This window comes from Aythya fuligula, chromosome 5 (genome assembly GCF_009819795.1).
Source record: "Aythya fuligula isolate bAytFul2 chromosome 5, bAytFul2.pri, whole genome shotgun sequence".
Taxonomy (NCBI): Eukaryota; Metazoa; Chordata; class Aves; order Anseriformes; family Anatidae; genus Aythya; species Aythya fuligula.
Window position 1 is genome coordinate 23450445 of NC_045563.1, and position 18028 is coordinate 23468472.

At 36.1% G+C, this 18028-nt stretch overlaps 1 protein-coding gene across 1 annotated transcript in view; it reads right to left on the reverse strand.

Moving 5' to 3' along the window:
• BAZ1A (bromodomain adjacent to zinc finger domain 1A) overlaps nt 1–18028 on the reverse strand; it is a 60393-nt gene that overhangs the window by 12148 nt on the left and 30217 nt on the right. Inside the window, exons 10-20 of the mRNA XM_032188757.1 lie at nt 16179–16317; nt 15584–15730; nt 12603–12698; nt 12251–12475; nt 11457–11622; nt 11043–11156; nt 9732–9856; nt 8184–8789; nt 5189–5352; nt 4849–5003; nt 2124–2272 (exon numbers count right to left, since the gene is read on the reverse strand). Coding sequence (XP_032044648.1) covers nt 2124–2272; nt 4849–5003; nt 5189–5352; nt 8184–8789; nt 9732–9856; nt 11043–11156; nt 11457–11622; nt 12251–12475; nt 12603–12698; nt 15584–15730; nt 16179–16317 — 2086 coding nt within the window. The remainder of the gene's footprint in view (nt 1–2123; nt 2273–4848; nt 5004–5188; nt 5353–8183; nt 8790–9731; nt 9857–11042; nt 11157–11456; nt 11623–12250; nt 12476–12602; nt 12699–15583; nt 15731–16178; nt 16318–18028) is intronic.

Genomic DNA, 18028 nt, shown 5'->3' on the forward strand with positions numbered 1-18028 from the left:
AGTATGGCAGATATGGCAGTAAGGCAGTATAGAGCCCAGGATCCCTTCCTGCTCCCTGAACTATGTAGGTTACCCCATGCGTTACAGTAATCTCAAAGCAGAACAAATCCCCAGGCAGTATGGTAATATAAACAAAGAGGAGATTTGAGACATGTAGACCATGTAAGATCATTTTCCCTATATACTTTTTCCATCACATAAAGTATACAGCCTGTAAATGAAAAGAGGATTACTGAGTTAAAAAAAAAAAAAAAAACAAGAAACTGCATCGTCATCAAAAGGTCAGACAAAAACCCTGAACCACTGTTAGATTATGGCAGAGTTGGAACTACTGAAAAAACAATGAATGAGGTATGAAGTATTGTAAGTTTTTTTTTGTAGGGACACTTTTCTTTTAGCCCTTTTCATCTAACTCAAGATGTCAGATCTATAACCTCCTAATAGTCATTTTCTCCCTTACGTGCAGACTTGCACCTAAAGTAAACTTCAGTAAACGCAGTAAACTTGCAACTGTCAGCAAAATGCTGTTGCCAAAAATACTCAGACAGTTTGGAAATGGAGGCTTATGCTGCACAACGTATTTACAAACAACATATGCAGAATCAACACAACGAACACTAGACGTGCTGCCAATTAAAAGCACCACATGCACTGTGTAAGTCCAGTCATAGGGCAGAAAATAAACTACACCATGCCTGGCTTGGAAAGAGAGGACATATTTGGATTGACCAAACACTTAACCCAGTAAAACTTTTAAACAGCTGTGATTTTAGCTACTCCTATGCTTTACCCTTTCATCTCAATTGTGCTGCATTTTCTTCTTCTAGAGGTAACGGCACCAATAAAAAAAGCTTGCAGAAGGGACCCTGCCCTTGTGTCAGATTGTCTGGCGTAAGTCTAGCTCAAACTTATCTTCAGTGGCAAGTGATATTAAGACAGACTCCATGTAGGGGCAGCAGAGATGCAGAAAGTTTTAAGTTGACTGTGCCATGGAGCAATAATGTGAAGTGAAAACGCAGGTTGCATTGTATGAACGTCTTGAACTGCTGCAACAAAAACTGCTGGAACTGACAGATTCTGTATGCAATCATTATCAGAGGGAGAATACCATGTGTAACAGCTCATGCTCTGGAATATCCATGTTATGCACTGCACTGGTAACCCTGCTACACTCCCACTACAATGAGAACCAGTCCAGCTGGGGCACAAAGCACAGCTCCTCAGTGTGACATGAGGATGGGAAGCTTGCTGGGACAACTGCCTCAGGAAGGACATATCTTCAAGCAAACCTCCAGTGTTGAACTGCAAAAGGACCCAGGTAAGGGACCTGAGTAATTAATCACCAGAAAACAAAGCTACAAAGCTACAGTATGTGCTTTGGATTTTGTCTCTCACCACTAGAGTATGACAGAGGGATTTAAGGAAGGAATATGTGCTAAAGTAAAGCTGTAAGCATGCTTTAAGTTTTCTGAACTCTTTATTTCCAAGTCTTACAGCATAAAATAAAACCTAAGGACTAGAAAGTTTGCAATGTAAATCATTACTACATTTTATTGTAAATATTCTATTATTGTTAAACAGATGATCCAGACAAACCAGGACTATATTGTTTTCACAGAAACAGTATAAAAAGGAGTTTAAATTTTACAACCCAATGAGCAAAACTCATAGTATAGTTCCGTGATACATTACCTTCAACAGTAGTACTGAATTACAGATTATTCACCCAGAAAGCTCACTCACTGCTGCCTAAAGGTACAGCTTATCTTCCAGTGCATCAGTGTAATTGTGAGACCATGTAACCAAGATCACAGAAGTGATCCAAGTTAAATAGGTATGTATTTAAGTAACAACGTATTTTACTCTAACTTTTATGTATGTTCCTTTTTTTTTTTTTTTTTTAACATATATTTTCTTTCTGCACATTGTGAACTACAAATATTGCCTCATGATCTAATGTGTATTGATTTATTTTTTAAACAATGGTACCTAGCAATAGGTTAGCTGTTTGTTCTTCTCCCCAACCTATCCCTCTAAAACATTTAGTCCCACAAAAGAAGCAAAAAGTCTAAAGAAATCTGACACAAAACTGGAGACACACAGTTTCAAACCTGAAAGCTTACCAAGAGGTGCTTTGAGAAACCTGCGCTCGATTCCTTGTTCTATCTGGAGCAGTGCAGATGCCAAGTGGTGGACCACATTATTAACTGGCTGAGGAGTACTGGTACTTGTTGATGCAGCACTTGGAGCTTCGGTTTTTAATCCGACAAGTCTAAAACAAAAGTGTATTAAGCACATTTTAATGTATTTTGAATTCAACACCATGATAACTGCATCTATCTTTATTCACAGGTTTCTTTTTTCCCCACTTAATTTATATGCATAGAATATAGACATGAACAGATACTGCTCAGGTGTGATTAGTCATCCCAGTTCTTAACTTTGTTAATTAGTCCAGTTAATTGAGATAAATCATCCTTGGGTAAAGGAAGATACCTAAATTTCAAGAAACATGGATGCCTGATTTTGCTACAATTAAGATTTTCAGAAGATTCCACCAGATAATTTATAAGAAATTACTATAAAGAGCACAGTTTCAATAATTCTTCCAATAAAAAAAATGAAATAAAACCCTAAAATAATTTTAGAATGTTACATTGAAAAGTCTTTATATTCTCATCTTTTAAGAACCTTCTAAAATACTAACTCTTCCCGTAAGTTAAAAAGAAAAAATCCCACAGCAAAAAAAAAAGTCACGTTCAACATCCATAGCAAGTCACTTAAAAATATTTCCAATCTTTTCATTATACAAAGCATCTCTTCAACAGTTTAGTTTAAACAAATGAGCAAACTACATAATTTCAATGATAAAGATGAAAACAAACAAAGCCAGTATTTCAAGTATATGGTTTCTCCTAAGGATTAATATTAGGAGCAGAATATAAGGCACCCAAGATCCTGGCCTCAGCAACTGTGCTGAATAAAACAAAACATGCTGACTTGAAAGGGATGTGCTGTGGGTGTTTATTTTTTTTCTTTTAAATTCTCAACCAAGAATTAAGGTAGATTTGTAATAAAACAGTCTTTGCTCAAAGAAGGCAGTTAAGTAATCATTTCAAAGCGCAGTTAATCTTCTCAACCACAAGAATAAGTATAGTGTAGGAAAGCAACTCAAACTAATGAAAATAAAATTCAATTTCTACTTGGGGTTTGTAAAAAAAATAACTAATTAAGACCGTCTGGATTGTGCTTTATTCTAGTGAACGTGCAATGCTTTTGGTTGTCCCTCTTCTTTTTTCACACTTAAAAGCTGTTCATTATATTTTGCAGTCACACATTCAGAGAGCCTGAAAGCAGACAGAAAAAAAGCTGCATGCTTATTTACATTTCACTAGTCAAACCCCACAGTCTTAATGAGATGTCACTCTGGGTGGATAAAAAGCTCAGCATCAAAAAGAATCTGTCATATGATTGCAGAATCCCATAGTCTGTTTTAATATTCAAGACTTTTAATATTAAAGTGGCAACAACTCAGGAACTTTGATAGAGTCTGAATCAAGTGCTAAAAACAAAGCAACAAGCTTCTGCCACTGAACTAAGAGACAGCAACAGAAGCAAGTGCCCAGGGTAACTGGAGACAGTCGAATTTTAGCTTCATGATAAATGAAAACAGCAGAATATTTCTGCTGTTACAATTCTCAGGAAGCAAATATCTATAGATTGTGTAATTCATATAAGGGAGATGACCCTATGTATTTTGCACAGAACTGGAGAACTCAGATTCAAAGGAGAGTCTGACAGAAAAGTACTTATTCAGCAAACTGCAATAAAAGGAGAAAAAAAAAAAAAGAACCTTAAAAATTAAATTCCCACACTCAATATAGGATTCAAGAGCCTATCCAGGAATACTGCCTTCATAAAATAAAAATTTAATTGCAGAAAACCTCACAGAATACATAAGCAAACAGTACATTAGTACAAGGATTGCTTCCAGTGAATCTTTTTTCCCTGCAATAATTTAACATTTACATCCTTTCAAGACACAAGTTTGTATGCATTAAGTAAATTAAAGTATAACTATTTCTGACAAGTATGCAACTTCTGAGAATTAAATATTTACAAGTTTTCACAGAAAAAACTTAATCACTATGGTTTGATTTACAAATGCTGATTTGGTAAAAGTCTCTCATCTCTCTCAAGTTTGTTTAGATAAAAAGAAAGTGCTTTTGTAGTTCCAATGCTGATTTGACGTTTCATCTCTTTTTTATTTTTTCATATATTTTTTTAATGTCTGCAGTTTGCTCTACAAAAGGATCATCATTATTAAATTTTAAGGTTGTATTGCTGTTTTGCTACAGCGCCAAAGACTAATGCAGACCATGACCTGTTGCACTGATGGTTCTTACTGTGACTCATGGAGAGGTGCATAGTAAATGAGTATTACCACCGTTCCTTTTAAACACTCTTACTCTTTCCACAAAGCTTTTATTCTGGAAAATGAGAAAACCACCACAGTATTTCTTCCCTGTATTTTAAGTGATTTTTAAATTTGGAACATGTGAATTCATGCTAAAAAGGACATTCACTTTGAGCAGCACAGTATCTGAATGGTAGCACTTGTCAAGCTGGCCTGCAGCTGTCTTTGTTTTATTTGGTAATAGAACTGTGTCATTTACAAAATATAAACCAATGCTAAAATACCACATTTTACAGCTCTTAACTTAAAACTTATCTCTTCAAAAATACCAACTCATACAAATTAAGAGTGAAAACAGTTTGAAGGTGGAAAACCAGAGTACTGTTACAGAACTCACAGAGAAGAGTCATCATTTAAATGGCAGTTCTTACCGGTCTTTCACAATAAATTTATCTTGATCATCAGTTTCCATTTCTTCAGATTCTTCATTCACAGCTTTAATTATACCATTTTCTTTGTTTTCATCATTTAAGAACTCATACCGCCCATGTTCTAAGGCTGCTCTCCAAGACTGTCTGTCTATAACCTGAAGCAAACATACAAATTTTAAGTTTCTGAAGAATCAAAGGCCACAAACTTCTAGTGCCAATTACTGTCTACACTTAATTATATTACATTGTCAGTGAAACCCACAGCATGCAAGAGTTCTCATTTAGGTTACAGACTTGACGGCACCACTGTGCTCCTAGGTGCTCTACAGTTCACAAGTACCTTAATAGCCCCCAGTGTTCCTTGGTAGATCCTGTCTTCAATGTCCAAAAGGAAGTCTCTAAGTCTCAGTTCAAGCTGCTTTTCTGCAGAGATGTGGGATGCATCATGGGCATTCTGCATCCTTCCACGTCCTGAAGGAGGTCTCATGTCACTTTGAGGTTTGTCTGTAATAACATCAAGTAAGTAACCGTTAGAGGACTTCCTGGCAGTGGAGAGAGCAATCGGTTGTACAAGGCAGAAAAATCTAAACAGTGGTTCAGAACTCCCTTCATATAACAGCAGTTGTCAATACCAACACCCCCACACCAACTAAGGCATCTGATCCAGGCAAGCAGAATATCCTTTTAAGAGAAGACCTGAAGACAAGCATCTGTGCATCCCAACACACAGGATAAGAAATTCTTGTCGATTTTAAGAAGTCATTGTTTTGCATTTATCTACTACTTTTATCTGCCAGGCATATTTATCAACAACTCTGCTATGAACACAAGAGAAGAAAAATCGTAAGATGAATAAAGTCACACTTCTGGTATGTTTTGTATTGCATTATTGTTACTTTGCAGACTAGCAGAACTCACCTTTTCTTTGTGCATGGATCTTTATCGTAATATTTAAAACATGCATATGCAATTGTCAAGTCAGAGAAACCAACAGAACAAGGTATAGTCCCTTTTTAAAAAGTTATTTTGAAAGCAAACAGGTAAGTGTCACAGGAACGCACTAGACTAACTGCGTCCTCTAATTAGAAGAAAGTGGAGCTAAAAAAGGAACAAGCCAACAGATATGTTACAAAAAAAGGAAGAGCCGAAGAGCTGATGATATACTATCAAGCAAAAAGACCTCTTCAGAGGAGAACCAAAAATTTATGCAAAAGTTCAGAAGCCACAGGAAAGAGCTGAAGTTATGCACACATCTTAAATTGCTGTTTGTAAATCTGCAGACATGGCAGACATCTCTTCATATGATTTACCTTAAATCCTCCGAATGTAGTGATGAAAAGAATATACAAAAACTCAGAGGTATTTAATCAAAAGTTACCTTAGAGCTGCTGTCGAGGAAGTACAGGACAAGTTTCTAAGACACTCAAGTGCAGAAACAATTCCCTGTAACTGAACGTAATTATGCAAATATTCTGAAAATGGATACTAGCATATTCTGTCTGGATGTGAGAAACATCCTTTTTTGTTTAAATTTTGTTTAAAAATCAGAAGAGAAATGCCTTTTCTAGAGCAGAACTAATACAGCAGCAATTAGCTTGCAAATAATTGATATGGAAAAAGTAATTCCAGTGTCCATTAACTTAATATTACTTAATTTTCATTAAGTAATAGGGTATATCCTATTTCTTTGCTTGCTCTTGTGAGTGTGAGTGGGAAATGGAAAAAGAAGAATGGTAGTCTAGAGAATCACAGAACAGTTCTCAGTTACTTGAATCAGAGTCCTGCAAGTCACGTGAGTGAAGGAACCAAGGCAGCAGCTCAATTCCACTGTAGTAAAGCTCCCTTTAAAGGAAAGCTGTATCTGCTTATTGTTTCTTATCACATTAAAAAGGAAGCATTGGTATTAGGCCACTGTGTTTTAATTTTCTTGCTTTACTACAGTGAAAAATCTGAGGTTCAAAGATTATTAAATTAATCCTATTCTAAAAGTTCTAGCATCAACAGAACTAAAAAATTGTGATTTGGAAATCAAGTTGCATTGCGGACAGAGCAACACACAAAAATGCATATAAAGGATCTTCGTCCAGGAACATAAGGAAAATCCCCCCAAACACACACATGCACGTGCATAGTATAAAGTGAGAGATTTTCACATCAAAATCCAGGGAAATAGCTGTAAGACCTCCAAAGCAAGCTTAATTACTATGCAGAGTCAGTGCTGTGCTAGCTTCCACCAGAAGGGTAGATCTGTTATGGATTTATTAGTACCTGTACCCAAATTGTTAGCAGCATGCCCTGGCATGTACAATCCAGCAAAAACAGAATACAGTCCTGCTGTAAATAACTCTCCCTTGCCCATGTAGAGATGACACAAAATCTTCACAGTAGTTTTGTTATCATACAAAACAAAATGCCATTTCTTGAACATTACCCCCTGGAGTTTACTTTTGGTAACATCCTCTACCCATCACCATTCTACAAACAAACCAGGTGCAAGCTTACATATGCAGGATTTTACCAGCAATTGGAGACAATGCTTTGGGACAACAAATGGAAAAAATACTTGGCCAAGAGGAAAGAGGGGAAAAGCAAACAACCAAACAAAACTTAGGTCCTAACTTTAGCATGGTTTTACACTTTTACTCTTTTAAACCCGTAAGAACAATACTGTTCTGCATATGCTTCCTCCTCCTGTAATGATCATTTGCCAAAGGAGAGGGAGAGAAAAAACAAAAAGCAGCCCAACGCAGAATCCACAGCATTAATGTGAAGTTACACAACAACCAACACAGCTACATTTTTTCCTCCCTAAATGTTTTAGTATGACCCTGCAATAATGCTATCTTTCCCTTGCTCACAACACTCAGTCCAGCAAAGGCCTTTGAGTAATTTCAAGCATTGTTATGAAAGAACGTGTCCCACCTACTCAAAAATCCATGTGACAATAAATCAACTCCCTTTGTGAAGTTTCCTTCTCCAGCATCACTTGAGTCTCACCACATTGGAAATGAGGACATCAAATCAATACTATGACTTAACCATTAACAGATATTTATCTCTATCCCTTAGTAATCTTTTCCCAAAGCTCAAATTGCTTCCTCATGATGAAAATATTGCTTTTTTAAGCATAAAGTATCACAAAATTAGTTCTCAGTTAGAAAAACAGAAACCAAAACAAAAAATACACCATGTTTTCCATAGAGCAAAGTAACACTGAAGTAGTAAGAATTGTTCTTAGGAATTAATTATAATTAAATGAGAGTTAGAAGATTCTAGTATATAATATAGGAATTACAACTGTGGAAGCAAATTAAAATCAGGAACCTTTCCTTTACCTGGAATATGGAATTTTTCCACAGGAAAACTGCTTAGTTGTTCATATATTCTATTTTTCTCCTGTAAAAGAGTTTCTTTTAAGGCACTCTCCCTATGTCCTCGGGAATTGAGAGCCTCTAGAAGTTGGTCCAGTTGTTCCCGAGAACTGTAAAAGCACCAACGGTTTGGTTTATATACTGGCCTTGGCACCTCTACAACAACACTGGTGTGTGAATCTTGGTCAATATTGGAGGTAGATTCAGAGGATTTCAAAGACTCTCCAGTTTTACTGAATACCTGAGGTTCATTTGTGCAAGACTGTACACTATTCTGAAAGGAAGAGGTTCGAGGCAACAACATGTCTTCTGTGAGACCAGAATAGTCCTCTTCTATAAACAATCCAGGAACAGAGGGGAAAATCCAGTAGCGTCGGTACATACGGTCACGACCTAAGGGGGTAATATTTGTGCAGGCTGTTGCATTCTGAATCTTTTCTAGTAGTTCCTTCTCTTTCTTTTGTTGCTCCTGTTTTAAAGCTTCTTCGTCTTCAGCAGTAAGTGGCTCACTCTTTTCAGAAGTCTCTTCTTGTCTTGTAAATTCTTTATATCCATTTTGCCCTCTCCTTCCTAAAAGTTAAAAGAAAAAAGAGCGGTAGCAACATGCTTAGATTTATTTTAGCTAAAGAAATAATTTATAAGGGTTGGTTTAAGTCATCTCCCTTCACGACTATCTAAACTTACACTGTCAAAAACTATCAGCTTAGTCAGGAAACAACTCCAGCTTTAATAAAGAAAAAGAAGTGATTAACCGACTTCCCCCATAAAATAAGGGGAAATTACTGTACCTTCTCTCATTTACCAAGATTGAGATTTTTAGTATTATAAAAAAAAAAAAAAACACAACTCTAAGAACTTAAAAGAATGCCATAAAACTGTCTTATTACAATAAAATAAAACTCTAGCAATCGAATTCAAACTATGTTTTGGACTGTATTTACCATACTCAAAATAATGAACTTAAATTCCCAGAAAACCTCAAGCAAATTCAGAAGTGTTCAAAAATTCATCTTCCTCTCATGAAACTTATGTCTAGTTACAAGCAATAGGCTATGGCAATTACTGTACAAGAGCTGCTATTAACAGCTGCTTAGGAAGTCTGGGAATAAGTCTGATTTCATTCTTACACAAAAGGCACACTGCTTCATTAACAAAAGCAAACTAAATCCAATCACTCGTTGTAACGTATTATTTTAGAAACCTGTTGAAAATTTCTAACAAAAAGAATAAAAAACATTAGATGAGATTCCTTCGAAGTCACTGAGGTACATTACTTGTAACTGTAATTGTCTGTCAGGCAAGTATACAACACAAGAAGCAGGAGAGGAAACGAACATACAGATGACAGCTAGATCTACATCAGGCCAGCTAAACTCAATGAATAGCCCACTATGAGCATGATCTTTTTTTTCTTTAAAAAGTTAAAAAGACAGATGCTTACTGAAAGTTTAAACAAGAACTGCCCAGTTGTGTGCATGCATTCACACAAACACACATGCTTTATAGTATTACCTCTTCTTCCTTTTTTGTTTGGTCCCAGCTCTTCTTCATCTTCTGTCACTGTGTCTACATCTTGCTCTTTACGTTCAGTTTCCTTGCTCTCTGCACTAGTATCAAGGTCTTCCCGTTCCTCCTCCCTGAGGCAATTACAAAAAAAAGGTGACAGGCTGAGCAACCACATATTAAAAGCTAAATGGAATTAAAAAGAATACATGGTATAAACATGGCATCTTCAACACAAACAGTATTTTCCTCTCAGAAGTACTTCAGCTTGTCACAGATCTATAACGCTGCATATTTTCTATTTAAAAAAAAATGAACATTCATAATATATTAAAAACACCATAAGAAACCCACTGAACTGAAACTGGGAAGTTCCATATTGAAGACTAAAACCAGATCTTCGGTATTAACTCTTGCATTTAAACACCACTACTATAATCAGCCCGTTTGGTGTTTTCCAAAGGTACCTCTACTAAGCCAAATTATGTTATATTTTTGGTCATGAAAAATATATATATCCCCTCATCAAAATACATACTACTTTATATAGTGTTTGTTACACATTTTTCTCCCTAATCCAACAAATACGATCCAAAACCAACAAAATTACATGCAACCATTACAGGATAACATTTTGCACAAACACACACAGCAATTATAGCTTCAGAAACAGCACAGATCTGTCTCTGGCCCTTGCTCACCTCTTGCAAGTAGATTTATTTAGCTAACTACCCTCCTCAAGCAGGTAGGGATACAGTGTACATTTTTTTTTCTGGAATCAAAACAGTTGGATACACACAAATTTTACCTCCTAAAATCATACAGTTTTAATAACAGAACAAAAACTTCAGTTCTATGGAAATCTCATGGGATAGCACAGCATTATTTTTTTTTTAATGCTACTAAATTTGGTTTGTAAACTGTTATGCAAGGTCAGTATTATTTAGTTCAGATCAGGCCAATTCTTCAAATTAAAAAACAAACTAGAATGGGTTTCTTATGAGGATATTCATAGTTATGAAACAGGTAAGACAAGTAGTGCAAAAAATACAGATTAGATTTCGCAAGTTCCTTTTATCAGTTGGTAAAGCTGTCAAGCTTTCAACAAAGTTATAAATATAATAAAAATTTAAAAAATAAAATTGCTCTCATAAAATAATTCTAAAACACCAGGAAGAAAAAAACACAAAGGGCTATATACTTTAATGAATATATAGCTTTATATATGAACAAGTCAATAAAACTACATAGGCAAGATCTGGCCATGTAACTGAGAAGTGCTGTATTACAATGTACCACAGTAATACCACGTTATCATACCCAACAGATACTTCCGTGGCAGGATTTTTTTGCTCTTCTTCCTTCAGCTTTTCTTGTTTCTCTTTCATTTTTAACTCTTGTTCTTTTAACCTTTCTTCTTTCCTCTTACGTATCCTAATAGTAAAAAAAAAAACAAAAAAAAAAACAAACAAACAAAAAAAAAAAAAAACAGAAAATCAGTTGCAATTAATCTAGTATCTGATCTGGCTACATCTTTTTCCTTTACAATATCATATAAAAATAACAGTAAAGTGGAAAAGCACAATCCTAAACACAATGAAGTTTCACTGCTCTCTAGGGTCTCAAGAAACCAGTATAAAATACAAACAGTTAGCTTTTTTTATATGCCTTTTGCAACTGAAGATTAGTCTAATTTGTGTCAACAACGTTCAGCTTCCTGCATCTCAGTTCTACCTTGCTGCTGCCGCCTCTCGTTCTTTGCGATGCTGTTCTGCCTTCAATTCTCTGAACTCCTGTTTTGCCTGTCGTAATACATCAACAGAATCCTCAATGAAATCTCGAGTGGAGACGAGAGTCAGAAGTTTCCCACAGAGGGCATGAAGGATCTTCATCTTTTCTCCTAATAAAATTCAGACCAACGTTTACATTTCATTATGAAACCGGTAAGTAATCCTTACTCCTATACACTTCAGACAGAAGCATGTAAAAACACTCCTCAAAAAAGCAAGTAGTCAGAAGTCAAACTCTTGTAGTATAATAGCTGCACTTGCAAAGAGGCTTTTCTTGAAATGGTAAAAAGATCTTTGCTCAGAAATGGAAGTCTTAGCTTTTATTTTATCAACTTCTAGCATGGAAAAGAACTAAAATGCAATATCGCTTTTAAAGCAGAGATGAAAGGAACAGTAGATAACCATTTTTCTCCATTCACAAATAAACAAAACCCAAAATAGAATGGCAACAAAAAACATAGGACTGAATCAAATGCTCAGGTGTTTCTATCACATATAGCCCCTTATGACAAGTAAAACTAACCTTTTTTATAGGCTTATAAAAAGGTTCTTAGACATAATAAGATGCTACCTATGCAATTTCTGATCTGGTGAGACCTACATGACCCCCAGAGATCCTTTCAGACCTAAAATACTCTACCACATAGTTAACTTTGACCACTATTGATCTTAAGGTACAAAAAAACCTGATCACTTGACAAGCAGTCTAATCATCCCTAACATCTATTGTCTTATTACCTGGCAACAAGTCATATACTGAGGTACTTGAAAGTTTCTTCAAGAGACCAGGATTACTTAATCGCAGCTCCATGCAAGCATCATCAGTAGTATCAAACCCTCCTCGTTTCTGGTAGCGATATTTTGCATTGGCTGATGTTACATCGGCACCTGACGCTAGAATGTGAAGTCTGAGAATCTCAGAAAGAGTGCAGCTATCAAGATCCAAGTTTTTCAAATTGCAGCCTATAGTTGAGAAGAACGAACAGTTATTTTATATAGACATTTAAATGCATATACAAATAAAAACGTGCTTTAAAATACAGAGTAAAACAAGAACAGTAACAAAACAAGAAGTGAAACCCACACATACCCTGATGTAACTGGGGCCATGCAGCTGCCAAAGTTGCAACTGCAGACAGTGCAGATTTTGTGGGGTCTGCATCTTCATCCAAAGCCTCTGTTAAATCTTTAAGGAAATAAACACTTTATTCTAGTGCAAGTTAAAACTTGTACTGTGGAAGGGAGGAAAGCAAGCCATTTTTTAAAGTTGCAGACAAAGCGAGAAGAGGCCCGATATTTACAAAAGCATGAATATATTCAAAAATCAATTCAACATCCAAATTAGAAGTAACGTATCTTTAAATGCAACTAAAAACCCAACTAATAACTAAGGACATGCACCACATGCTACACACTATTCTCCCAGCAGTACGTATGTAAGCTGCTAAAGCAACCACAATGCACAAGACATGCACAATGGCAATATAAGAGGCAGTGAAGAAATGAAGCAGGAAACACACTTGAAAGCAAAAAAAAAAAAAAAAAGCAAAATGCAAACACACCTCCATTTTGTCCCTTCAAATGCACTGTTACTTCTTACCATTTAAGTTTTAGGAAAGACCATCCAAGCCAATTAGACATTTTGATGCTGGTTATCACCATTCACTGTATACTTTTAATATGCAACTTAGAGATAACCTCACTGTTCCACACAAATATGATTACCAAGACTTTAAAAACAAACAATATTTTGCCAAAAGAAGCAGCTGCAGTTAATAAGTAGCATCACATATTAGCAAACTGACAAGGAAAGCAGGGGGACTAGAAAGCAGAAACAGCAAAATTCCTGTCTTTTAGACAGAAATTTCCTTTGCACTTACAGGCATTTCTCCAGAGGGCTGGCAGATTTGTTTTCAGCGTTATATGCTGTTTCAACAATTTCACTTTATTCAGTAACTGCCTAATGAGTTGGACCTAAGTCACCAATTGAACAAAGAGCCACAAATCCAAACTAAGACTACATAAAAAGTAAGTCCACAACTGAGTCTTGAATGATGATTAATGTTGTTTGAAACCTGTTACCAAGGCATCGCAAAATTAATCTCTCCGTTTCTCCCTTCCATCTTACCTATCTTGTAACACTGTTTGAGAAAGTACTATACACCAAAACCCTGCACCCATGATATTTTCTGTCACAGAAGCACTGCCTGCACAGAATGTAAGTGAGCACACATTTATGCTGACTATTAACAGTTTGGTTAGCCAGAACCACAGAGGAGAAAATATCTTATTCTTTTACAGGAAAGAAGCTTCTAAACAGGAATTACAAAAAACGAAAGTTCAAATGTTTAAAGTGAAAGTAGGTAACAGAGTGCCCTGCCCACAACTCTGCCAAACTAGAAATGACGCTGCATGTTTTTGCAATTGCCGGCCCTATGTAGTAAAATCAAACAAGAATTACATTGGATTTTCTTCTACTCATTCCTGTGAATATGGAATTTCATCAACTACTCTAAAATTATCTCAATAAAATCTTCATTTATATTGCCCAACTCGTGCTCCCAGTACTTAAGAGGTAAATTTATATAATTACTATTGAATTTAGCGGTTATAGTGCAAATTTCTTAACTCTGCATTTAATCTGTAACTTTACTCAAATAACAAGAGCCGTCTCTCTTCCTGAATACAGCATTCATGTCTTACATAATGATATTTCATAGATTGGACGTAAGTACAAAAGTATTGCACAGTTTTCAAGGGAGGAATTAAAGGAATCATCAAATCAGACAGAAAATGCTCTTATATTTCCACCTAACTCTAATGACATAAGACTAGAAGGAAGAATCGATCAGAGCTTCTCTTTAACTATACACCAAGTTTGACAGTCCATAAACACCAGACCTGGTGGACAACAGCAGCGTGGCAATAGCTGTTGTCCCTTTCCACCAAGCACTGCATGAAGCAAGAGAATTGGGAAAAGTCCGAGACCTCAGATTCAAAACACAGAAGGTACATGCAGCAGTAGCATTTTGCATTTTGAATATTTTGAGTTTTTTCCAGGCTTCCATCCTGGTGCTTCCTTCTACCTCCTCAATCATATTAACACATTGATAGACTGTCATTTTTGGTATGTTTGATAGATGGATGAGCGTAATGAAGAGCTAGGATCAGTCCCTTGATCCACAGAAAGGCTTTAAATAGCTGAACTAAAACAAGCAAGGGAGAAGTGCCTTGCAAGGGCATAATCAGAAGACTAAGTCTGTGTTATTGACAAACCCTGGGAAAGCACCCTGGGTAGCATCAATAGAGTACAACGCTCTGCCAAATGAACCTTAGAGCATTCACAGACTACTGGCTGAATCACTGATCTGCCCCAACACTACACAGGAACAGCTTATTAAGGATGCAGACAAAATGTTGTTTACTACATAAATTTGGAATAAATTCTGTGCTTCCTTCTGAGTAGTGTTTATAGTATACTGAATGCCTGTAAAAACGTGTGCAACTTTGAGCCTTACCGTGAAGCCTAAAGACAGCGACACTGGAAATCTACAAACCCAGTAAGCATTTCATCACTGTAACTTTACACTTGTATGTCTTGAAGGATGATGGATATTGAAATCTCCATTATACACCAAAAACTTCCTAGCACAACTAACTAGATACAGACATTTTTTTCCTAGGTAAAGACCTTTGAAAAGATTCAGGAAAAATAACTCTTTCCTGACCCTCAGGAGAAACATCTAGCAGTGCTGAAGGAGGAACAGCAGGAAGACAAAAGGTGAACACACGTTTCCTTCACCTCCAAAGCATAAGCAGTGCTGTTAAATGCTTATTATGCTTTACTGGATACAACTGAATGAGCTTGCTTTTTCCTATATTTTCCCCAGCCCCCACCCTCCATGCCCAGTTCAAATCTTTAATTTCAGATAAGTGAAAAAACAAGATCATTTATATACAATATCCATGCATAATAAGATGAGGTTAAACAAGGAAACAACACAAATCATGCAGTTTGAAGTTAATTCAAGTGAAATTTCATTTTTTCAGCAGTAAAATTAAGGATCTGACCTTTGGTCTCAGCATCAGCTATTTGATCTTTGGCCACTTCCTCCTCCTCTTCGGCCATTGCCTGAAAGATGGCAGTCAGGAAGAAAAACAGCAATTCACATAGTGGGCCTTCAGTGTCATTTCCTACAAGAGCTTCCTCTAAAACTTCTGTGAATAAAGTTTAAGAAGCGTCACTTTTGCCACAAAGTTGGAAAACAATTACCTACTGAAGAATGTAAACATTTTTTTATTTTTCCTTCAGGTATGACAATCAAGTTACTTTTCCATAATTTACTGCAAATATTCCTAAGGCGATGCTGTCAGAGTGCTGACCGAACAAGGTTATTTTCTTAATATACAACTCCAAGAACGAAGTACCAGGAGGCATTCATAATGAGTGGATTAACAGCTTCTAATTGAAATTAATTTTCTTTTTATAAACACTGCAGAAATTGACTGTGAGGAGAAAAATTGATTGATACACATGTGTAAGCACGACTTTATCAAAGCTGCATGGACAGCTTTGTAGCAGTGGTATAAGGGTGCACCTAAAATGGTCAGTAGGAGAAAGGACACCACAAAACCAGGGCACTTGGCCACATAAATGACAACTTGCCTAAAGTCACTCCTTCAGGAAATTCATCTTGAAGATCAAAAAGTTCACCAAACGCATATAAAAACTCCAAAACCATCAGAGCATCACCAAAGATCTCAGGAGGAAGTCTTGTCTTCACTGGCATCGGAACAGGAAGTTCCTGCAATCCAAAGGGAACAACTTAATATTGTATCTGGTTCCTGCAGAATACACAGGGTGATTAAAAACAATCTGTGATTCAACGGAATATATCTGTTGGACTTTGTTTGCTTATATTTTACTGGAAATAGTTCTGCAAGACAACCTATTACCATGGTAACATCTGTTTAACACTTGTAACAAAAAACAGAACAGTATGCAACTTGGACATAAATCTTTTGTAGATATATAAGTTATTTGACTTCACAAACAAGTAATTTTTCTTGTCATTGTTTAAAGGAACTCAAATCCACAAGTTAAGAACTGTGTGTGTAGAGATATTTCCTTTAAACTCATAATATTCCATAAGACTTTGACTTTAAAGGTTTATGGAATTGTCCAGACAAGCAAAAATAAACATTCTTAGAAACTACTCATCACTGCTTGCAAAGACAAGCTAACAAAAACCCACATATATATAAAACACACCCATATGATACTAGGATACACGAGGTCATGCCCAATGACTGCATGTTCTGGTATTTGTCTTTTTGCGTTGGTAAGGCAGTTATGATACCTGAAGACATTTCAAAGGGAGTTGATAAAACTATGTAACAGGACCACTTAATAGACACTACCAAGAACTCACAGACAACAGTGTCTAACTCTTTGACCTTCAAGTTACTATCTTGATGCAACTTTTCAAGGTTTGTCTTCATGTAATGGTTCTCAGTAGACATAGTCAAACTACTTCCAGAAAGCATGACTCCTTTCTCAGAAGTGGTAGTTCACAAATACGAATGAGAAGAATACGTGATATGATGCTTTCAGAAGAACACACCAAGCATTTCATTTATCTCCTGAGACGGGTATTTTTTGAGAAGCAGTCTGTGGATAGAACTGTCTTATTGCTTCCTCAGCCAGGCTCATATTTATATTCTCTGTTTTCACTTGAAACAGCAGCACTGTTTTGCACAGCTTCATCTCATTATGACAACCCCCTTCACTTTTTTTCAGTTTCTTCTTTTCTATACTCTAGTTAAGTTTTCATTCCTCTTCAAAGGCCTATTACAGCTCAAACTGCAAACATATTCAATGTTTCATATATTCATATATTCTTCCCAACACATGCTATCATTTCAATTACTTTACTATTTTTCTACTATTACTTGTCCTCTTTGCTTCTATCACCTTTCCCTATGCATCTCAAACTCATCCTTGTGTTTTTGACAGTTTTGCCTCCTTTTGCTATCTCCTGCCAAAATTTATCATACAAAGTAAAAATTCATGATAAACATATAATAGCAGACAATCTTCTGTTACATAGAACCACACTACTCTTGTTTAGAACATTAGCTTCAGGAGGTAAATTCTTTTTATTTTCTATAGGTTTCCAGTATTATCCAGAAAGATTCATTAAACAAGCACATCTCTAGATATGTACTACAGGTAGTAATGAACTAACATCCTTTGTCTTTTCCATCCAGATGTGTGGTTTCTTCATTACATAGATCTTGTAAGTAACTCAGGCTTACTCTAGGTGAACTCATGTTGCATAATTTTAAACAAAAAACATCTTAGAAATATATCTGTTCCACAATAAGACTAAGAACAGCCTATTAAGTTTTTCTGGAGTGCAAAAATGCAGATACACACCATCCTTGTAGCATCACCATTGGGAAACATGACCACAGCTGATACACATCTACCTCTGTATAAAAGAATCTGGCATG